Source organism: Lactuca saligna, chromosome 1 (assembly GCF_052625555.1).
Source record: "Lactuca saligna cultivar CGN05327 chromosome 1, ASM5262555v1, whole genome shotgun sequence".
In the NCBI taxonomy this organism is placed as follows: Eukaryota; Viridiplantae; Streptophyta; class Magnoliopsida; order Asterales; family Asteraceae; genus Lactuca; species Lactuca saligna.
The window spans coordinates 62,728,231-62,737,773 of NC_136417.1; the positions used below are offsets into that span (position 1 = coordinate 62,728,231).

Consider the following 9,543-nt stretch of genomic DNA (forward strand, 5'->3'; position numbering starts at 1 on the left):
CTTTATGTCATTTTTGGTGACTTTGCTTGTATAGAATGTTAGGATCGCTACTAGCCCAACCATCTTCAACATAGAGAAACAATGAGGTTCCATTTTCTAAAATCAATTGGTGATAAAGATTACTCATTGCCTTATATGCTAGCGACTAGTTTCTTATTTTATTTTATTTTATTTTTTGGAAAAAGGGGAATCCCCTTGGCATAGTTTCTTATTTTACCGATGTGGGATTGGGTTTGCACCCCAACAATCATCCTCTCAAACCCAAGTTCTGCCCTTGGCCTCCCCTCAACGACTGTTCATCATATCCAATCATTTTTCATACTGCTGATACTCTCGGGCCACACTCACCTGATTTGGGCCATCTAAAAGACTTTCGATACTAGGCTTCAGAATCAATTTCGTTGGACTGTGAATTACCGGGGATTATGCCACCTGTGACTGCCACATCATCTGGGCCTTGACTGTAGCTCTGATGCCACTTTTTTAGGATCGATACTAGTCCAAGCATTCTCAGCATAGAAGAACAATGAGGTTCAATTTTCTAAAACCAGTTGGTGATAGAAGGGATTACCTATTGCTTTATATGATAGCGTCTAGTTTCTTATTTTACAAGTGTGGGATTGGGTCTGTAACCCAACATAGAATTGGTTAGTGCTTCCCACATTCCCTTCTCCCCATTTTTGTTTCCTCAAATTATGAATCTGTGAACACACCATGGCTCGGTTTATTTTTGGTCTTGCTATGGAAGTAGCGACCTTGTCGAGGGGATATACTTCAATTAAGGAATGTTCTTGCAGCTCATTTGTGTCACCAACATCTTCCATTGAGACAAAACAACCCACTTCTATTTCAAAAGCCAAAGATGTAGAGGCTGCAACAAATATGGCAAACTAAAGTATTTCAAGTGCAAGGGATAAGGATATCACCAATCTCAGTGCCCAAACAGCCAAGCCATCGAGTTACATGAAACTAAGGATATTAAAGCTTCTTTGGTGCTAGAAGATTCGCAAGAGGAGCCTGAATCGGTTTACACCGAAAGTATTGTTGGTGAAGCATTGCTTGTGAACAGATCTTCACACTCGAAGTCAGTGCTCTTAAACGAAGAGAAAAGGGAACAAATTCTTCGGGAATTACTTATTAGAAAAATACATGGTGGAGGTTTTGGTGGGCATGTTGAAATCAATATGACACTAGGATTACCTCACGGGCATTTTTATTGGTCGAAGATGTTGGTGGTTGGTAAATTCTCGAAAAAATTATTTTAGACTAAAAGAAGGAATTTTCTTGGATAGTTATTGTGAAATCCCTTTGCTTGACAACTATTTGCTGCCTATGTTTGGGATCCACAAATATTTTTGCAACATAATCTAATATCAAAATCCTTTGTTTCTTAGCCACAAGAAATAAAGCATTCATTAGAATTATACTTATGAATTGTTCTGACGTTCGTAAATGTCAAAGTATGGAGTACATAATATATACATACATATATATATATATATATATATATATATATATATATATATATATATATCAAGAAAATTGATAAGGATGACGAAAATTATGGTTTTAAGAGGTTATTTGCAGTTATGAAGTCATAACTGTTTACAACATTAACGATCTCTTACAGCAATATTGCCTTACAACAACCGTGTTATACCAATTTTTCCTTACAGTAAAATTGCATTATTATGTTACAGCAACTTTGCATATCAGCTTTTCTCTTTACGCTGCATTTCTTAGAAGGGACATGACTGTGGACTCAACAAGCTTTCTAGAATTATATTCATGATGAGGATGAAGAAGGCATGACAATCTTTTGCACATATGAGAAATCCTGAGGGAGTCCCTGTTGCACATTGTTTAACCTCTTTGAATGGGACAAAATATGAAAATTTGTTTTGTTGTGCCTTGTCATTCATAACAAACGGGTCCTTTCGGTCATGTAGTTGTGTTAATACAGAATTGTGCTCACCTAGGGCTTGTTTACTGTGAGTCTGTGACAATGTATTGGGAATTAACTTCTCTTTGTGCTTTCTCTCTATATTGTAAATACCGTTTTCCCTTACACTATTCTTTCTTTGTCTGTTAGCTAAGCAGTTTGAATATGATGGGTCATCGGAATAAAATGCCATAGATGATCTTGAAGAGAAGCTAATGAGCACATCATTGTCTGCTAAATTTCTTGGTGTTTTTTTTAAAACTATGTTTTAAACCCAGTTTTATTGATTCTGTCAGATTATCTTAACCATCTATTTTATGTTTCATAGATTGGAAAATGCTTTAAAGATTATTCCTGTTATTTGTTAACAAAAGTGTCTTACGATTCGTACTTTGGTGGAGTTTACTCTCCGGTTCATTCCCTTGATTCTTTATGAATCATAAAACTGCTTATATGCAGTGTGCCCTATCGTTCTATAGCTTTCATATGATTCGGGATTTCAACAAGAAAAAATAGACTAGACTTCTCATCAGATTCAGTTATTTGCTACAGTGTAGCAGGTTAACTTATGGTTGTGTGTCCCTGTTACTGTTCGTAGTCATTATCTTGAAATCTGGTTGTTGGTTTTTGTGTTTCGCCTTCCTGTTTGTAGGCTTCAACTAGTTAATGACACTTTTGCCCATTTTGTGAGTTCGTAGTTTTTTTTTTTTTTTTTTTTTTTACTTGTTCTAGCCTGGTGTATGTTTTGTTGAGCTTGTGTAATTTAGATCTTGATTACGCAACAAAGGGTTGATATTATGTTTGAATTAATTAAAAAAAGTAAAACACTTTTTTTTTTAGAATATCTAACACATGCCCTTGGTAAAAGACCAGTTAATAATATTTACTTTTGGAGTTCAACATAAGAGTGAGTCTTAAATTGAACCATGTTTAATGATTTGGATTTCTAACCTCGTTATTAGGAATTTTGATCATTTTGTAAAAACATTGAACCTTTTCAACCTATTTTTAATTAATTTAAATTCTATTTTTTTATTTTAAAAATTACACATTATGTATTAACTGGCTGCGATGTTACTTCACCAATATCATGTTAAAATAATGAATGGTGAACTCAAAACAAACAAATCACCAAAATGTGTCGAATTAAAACAAAATTATGTTACATGATCAAACCAAACCTAGCTATCACCAACTCTTTTCTTTTTGCTTCTAAGATGGTTTCTTTTAGTAAGAAATTTGGGGATATTATAGATTCACGTGATGTATTTAAAAAGATTTGAAGTCAAAAGATTCAGGAAATTACATATTCATGTGATGTGTTTACATGTGTTTGGGAAATTAATGAAATTTAGGGACGTAAATGTGCTCCCTCTCTTGTGTTATATTCAGTAGATATGAAGGTCTCCTCTGGTATGAAATCAGATACATATCGTATACAGGGTTGGCAACCAGAATTGGATAAGATGCTTCATGTTATCAATGGATGGATAAGATGTACTGATGCTACCTAAATTGCAAAAAGGGAGCTATTACACATTTACACTCTCTCCTTCATCTGTCTCCTGTTTCTAAAATGAAAAAAAAGGCTGATTATGTTGGAATTAATTCTGATTTAATCTTGAGTTTAATGCAATAAAGGAATAAACGGTTATCATATTATGACTTTTCTAGATAACGTGGAAAGCAACCATATGACCGGGGTACGCAATTTCTTTGCCGAACTTGATGAAAACATTACCGGGCAGGTGCGGTTTTGATGGGTCTAGTGTTCAAATCTCGGGTATGGGTTCAATTTTGTTGGAGTGCAAAAACGGTGAGCAACAACTCATTACTAATGGGTATTTCATCCCAACACTACAAAGTAATATCTTAAGTATGGGACAAATGACTGAAATCGGGTACAAATTTGAAATGTTGAATGAGTACTTGAGAATACATGATAAAGGCGGTCGACTGATGATGAAAGTGCAAAGATACAAGAACCAGTTGTATAAAATAATACTTCACGCCTCTCAACCTGTGAATCTCTTAGCAAGCCCTGAAGACACAGCTTGGTTGTGGCATGCCAGGTTAGGCCACATAAACATTCAAATTATAGAGTCTATAGTACGAAGAGATTTGGTGCGAGGTATACCAAGCATAAGACATCCAACACAAGTATGTGAATGGTATCTGGTTGTGAAACAAACCCGATAGCCCTTCCCGAAAGAAGCTCAGTGGCGTGCGAGCAAACCACTTGAACTGGTGCATACAAATCTATGTGGCCCGATCAATCCACCAACAATAGCAGGCGATAAATATCTCAAGTTGATTGTTGATGACTATTAAGAATATATGTGGGTTTATATAATCAAAATGAAGGATGAGGCTTTTGCAACCTTCAAATGATCCAAAGTACAGGTGAAAAACAAGAGTCGCTTTAAGCTTAAGGGTATGCGCACTAATCGAGGAGGGGAATTTACCTCCCACCAATATGTCATTTTTTGTGAACAAGAAGGGATCGAGCGACAATTAACAGGTCCTTATTGCCCTCAACATAATGGGGTTGCTGAACGACGCAATCGCACCCTTCTTGAAGCTACAAGATCTTTGTTGAAAAGTATGTGTGTGCTAGATATGTTGTTGGGGGAGGCATTTCGACATGTTGTCCACATAATTAATAGGGTTCCAACGAAGGGGGTGAAAGACATGACCCCATACCAAGGGTGGAAAGGAAAGAAACCCACACTTCAGCACGTGAAGGTGTTTGGTTGTGTCGGAAAAGTGAAAGAGCCGAAAAATCAAACCACGAAACTAAGTGATAGAAGCGTGTCGATGGTGTACCTAGGTAGCAAGGCGTATTGGATAAATAACCCTAAAGAGAAAAGATTGGTGGTATCACGTGATGTTAATTTTGAAGAAAATAGAAAATAGGATTGGACTGCAGGCCAAGAGAAGGAGCCCACATCAAACCATGCTTGGTTTGAAACTTTTTTTAACACAAGCACTGAAGAGGGATCCCAAATACCTATTCCAATCCACGAAATAGCCGGAAGCCCTAATCCCTTGTTCGACACATACAATTCACAACCATCTAATTCCACTTCACCAATAACTAGCCTCAGATCAGTGCATCGTCAAGCCTAGAAACTCAACCATCAAATGCAGAAAATCCAATGACAGATGAAGATGTTGATGTCAACTCTTAACATATGATCATACATCCACTCGAGGTTTTCGAAGCTTATCTGAACTCTATGATGAAACAGATCCAATCGAACTTGAACCAGAAGAATTACTAGTTGTTGATGAGAAACCAACCACTTACACAGAATCGACAATTGATCAGGCTTGGCTAGAAGCGAAGAAGATGGAACTTGATTCAATTAATAAGAATCGAACCTGGAGACTATCCTATCTTCTAAAAGGGCAAAAACCAATAGGATTAAAGTGGGTATTTAAACTAAAAAGGGATGCAGATGGGAATATTATAAAACATAAGGTCCGATTAGTCGCGAAGGGATATGTACAGCAGAAAGGGGTAGACTTTGAAAAGGTCTCCGCATCGGTAGCACGTTTGGAAAGCATCCGGCTGTTACTAGCTTTAGCAGCTAAGGAGGGATGGAGAGTTCATCACTTAGATGTAAAATCAACTTTCTTGGACGACGAGTTGCAAGAAGAAGTATATGTGTCCCAACCGGACGACTTTGTGATTAAAGGGAAGGAACACTTGGTCTACTGTCTAAACAAAGCCCTTTATGGGTTGTGACAGGCACCAAGGGCATGGAACATCCGGCTTGACTGGGCACTCAAAGATTTGGGATTCCAAAGATGTCCTCAAGAACAAGTAGTGTACATGCTTAAAAAGTCGAAGTTCATGCTTATAGTTGGAATATATGTTGATGATTTGATCGTTACAGGCTCAAGTCAAGAAAAAAAAAGTGAGTTCAAGAACAGGATGCGGAAGATGTTCGATATGAGTGATCTGGGGGAGCTTTCTTATTACCTAGGCATGGAAGTGCAACAAAGTAAAAATGTGATTGCAATTGCTCAAGCTGGGTATGCAAAGAAAATTTTAAAACTCTTCGGGTTGGATGGCTGCAATGGATCAAAGTACCCCATGGAACCAAAGTTATCCTTAACAAAAGATGGAGGAGGGTAATTAGCAAACGCCACTGAATATCGGTGTCTTATTGGAAGCTTACGATATCTAATACATACGAGGCCAGATCTTGCGTATTCAGTTGGAGTGGTCAGCAGATATACGGAAACACCAAGAGTCAGTCATCTCAAAGTTGTAAAGCAGATTTTGAGATATATAAAGGGCACAATTTATCATGGATTGGTGTATAGACCAGGTGGAGATGGAAAGCTGATTGGGTACAGCGATAGCAGTCACAACATGGATCGGGATGATGGGAAACGTACTACAGGAACAAATTTTACTTCTCTGGTAACTTGGTCACATGGTGTTCCCAGAAACAACGTACAGTAGCTCTATCCTCTTGTGAATCTGAATTTATGGTTGCAACTGCAGCGGCTTGCCAAGCACTATGGTTGAAAAGTTTGTTGAAGGATTTAACCATCAAGGAAGCAGGAAAAGTCAAGTTGCTGGTGGACAACTAGTCTGCAATTGAGCTAATGAAAAATCTTGTCTTCCATGGCAAAAGTAAATATATCGACACCCGGTACCATTTCATTAGAGAATGTGTTGAGAAAGGCCTAATCTGCGTTGGGCACATAAATGGAGAAGAACAAAAGGCAGATATTTTGACTAAAGCACTCCCACGAGTGAAATTTGTCGAAATGCAAAACATGCTGGGAGTTAAGGATCTGCACGACAAAAATCAGGATTAAGGGGGAGAGTGTTGGAATTAATTCTGATTTAATCTTGAGTTTAATGCAATAAAGGAATAAATGGTTATCATATTATGATTAACCTAGTAATAAAGTTTCAGTTATAGTTTTGGTAGTTGTTAAAGGGTTGTGAAATTTCCACTGTAGGTTTTTATACTTCCACTGAAAAATTTGGTTACTGACAATTATGCCCCTGTTTATATTTTCATAAATATTTTGAACAGTTTCCTCCTTCTTCCTCCCACGATGCTACTTGTTCGACGCTCGTAGAAGTGTGTTTCTCCATGCCACCGGTATGATAAACGGTAGTGATCACTCTCTCTATCTCTCTCTATCTCTCTCTCTCTCTCTCTCTCTCTCTCTCTCTCTCTCTCTCTAACACACACACACACACAACAAGAGATGATACCAAGGGCAAATTGAACAAACTTGGTCCAGAAATTGCAATGTGAGAGTTTTCTAAGATTTTGTCATACCTGCAATGCAATTAGCATCTAGAAGAAGACGCTGATATTATCTCCAATTCCCAATTCCTAAAGTATTAATTTATTTAAGACCCAAAAAAACCAGAAAAAAAACACCCAAAGTACATCTATGCTCTAAAAAGCATACGTAAAACCTCATATCAGGTTTTCCTCTTCTTGTGGATGTGATATAAATTAACTTGACCACACAAAAAGTCAGAAACATCTTCCTTGTTTCTTGGTAGGCGTGACTTTAGTTTTTCCTATGTTTGAAAATAAGCCATACATTTGGTAGAATAATAAATTTGGTTGCAGCTATCCATGACTTTTACCAAGTAGTTAGTATTTTTAAGCTTATATAAGAAGCCGAATCGTAGGCTTGAAGGATAGAAGATATATCCCATAATGTAATTTGTCTTTCAAATATTTTATCAACAATAGCCTTTTGGTAACATCTCCATGCACGTCCAATTTATTTAGATAACATCTGAAACCCATATTTGTTCACAAAACTTTAGCTTTCTTGCATACAAATTATTTTATAAATTCCAACAAGTGGTATCAGAGGGAGGTTAGTGTATGCCAAAATATATGCCAAGAATGACAACTCTCGAAGGTGAAGGTGTTCAAAAAACCGAGAAGAACAGCAGTGTTACGTTACACTATTCGATGCTTACAAAGCTAAATTACTCGGTGTGGGCTATAAAGATGTGTGTGAATCTGCAAGCACAAGGAGTGTAGGATGCAATTCAAAAAAATGATGTGGATGAACGAAAAGATCGGATGGCTCTTGCGGCTATCTATCAAGCGATTCCAGTCGACGGGCTACTTATCTTAGCTGAGAAGGACACGGCTAAAGAAGCATGGGAGACGCTGAAGATGATGCACATGAGCGCCGATCGAGTAAAGGAGGCTAAAATTCAAACCTTGAGAAGCAATTTCAAGGTTATCCGAATAAAAGACGGTGAATCGATGGATGATGTTTTCATAAGGTTGAATACCATTGTAACCGGTATTCGACCTCTAGGCGAAAAAATAGAGGAGATTACGGTGGTGAAGAAGTTCCTTCGAGTCGTCCCATTACGATTTATGCAAATCGTAACATCTATCGAACAATTTGGTGACTTAAAAAACATGATTGTGGAAGAGGTTGTGGGTCGTTTAAAAACCCATGAAGAGAGGCTTCGGGGTTATGGTGAACAAGGAGACGGACCTTCCTTGTTGCTCACTCATGCCGAGTGGGCAGCACAATCCAAGAAGACCGGTGAGGGGAGCTCGTCAAACACCTCAAAAGAGAGAGTTGGTCATGGTGGCCGAGGCCGAGGACGAGGGTGTGGCCGAGGAGGTGGCCGTGGATGCAATGCAAACCAAAATGACTATAAAAAAGATAAAAGCAAAGTCAAATGCTTTCGGTGTGAAAAGTTTGGTCATTATGCATCAGTGTGCCCTGAAAAGAACCAAGGTGAGGAGGCGAACCTCACACAAGACAATGAAGACCAACCCATCTTGATGATGGCAATCTCACAAGAATATGTACCCAGAAAGGTGTCGCTAAACGAGAAGATTTGTGTCAATCTTCTTGCCTCGGGGGAGAGTCGAGTGGAATCCAAGGTGTGGTATCTCGACAACGGTGCTAGCAACCATATGATGGGAGACCGCTCAAAGTTTCATGAGTTAGATGGACATGTGACGGGTCACGTGAGATTTGGCGACGGTTCTACTGTTGCTATTTTTGGAAAAGGCTCGATTCTATTCGATTGCAAAAATAGCGACCAACGAATTTTAAATGAAGTATAGTACATCCCAAGTCTAAAAAGTAACATTATTAGTCTTGGTCAAATGACGGAAGAAGGAAATAGAGTCATTATGGACGGGTCGGATTTGACGGTATACGATAGAAATAAGATTCTACTTTTAAAAGTTCAAAGATCCGCAAACCCGTTATACAAAACTCCTTTGAAAACCGGTAGACCAACATGCCATTTAGCCACGAAGGATGAGCCGGCTTGGATAAGGCATTCTAGACTCGGTCATGTTAACTTTCCAGCGTTGAAGAAGTTGTCCGAAATGAATATGGCAACTGGAGTTCCAAGGATTGAACATCCGAATCAAGTATGTGAAGGGTGTGTTCTTGCAAAACAAAGTCGAATCTCTTTCCCAAACCAATCAGTTTTTCGAGCTCAAAAACCACTTCAACTTGTTCATGCGGACTTATGTGGTCCGATCACACCCACTTCTATTGGAGGAAGAAAGTATTTTCTTCTTTTAGTCGACGATTATAGTCGGTGGATGTGGGTT

At 38.2% G+C, this 9,543-nt stretch overlaps 1 protein-coding gene across 1 annotated transcript; it reads left to right on the forward strand.

Annotated features, from left to right (window-relative positions):
• Positions 1 to 8,028: 8,028 nt before the first annotated feature.
• On the forward strand, positions 8,029 to 9,042 carry LOC145007254 (uncharacterized). Its single transcript, XM_078966228.1, has one exon. The coding sequence runs from the start codon at positions 8,029 to 8,031 to the stop codon at positions 9,040 to 9,042; it is 1,014 nt and encodes a 337-aa protein (XP_078822354.1).
• The last annotated feature ends 501 nt before the right edge of the window (positions 9,043 to 9,543 follow it).

Coding starts and splice junctions, on each gene's coding strand:
- LOC145007254 (XM_078966228.1), top strand. CDS start 8,029: ATGGCTCTTGCGGCTATCTATCAAGCGATTCCAGTCGACGGGCTACTT.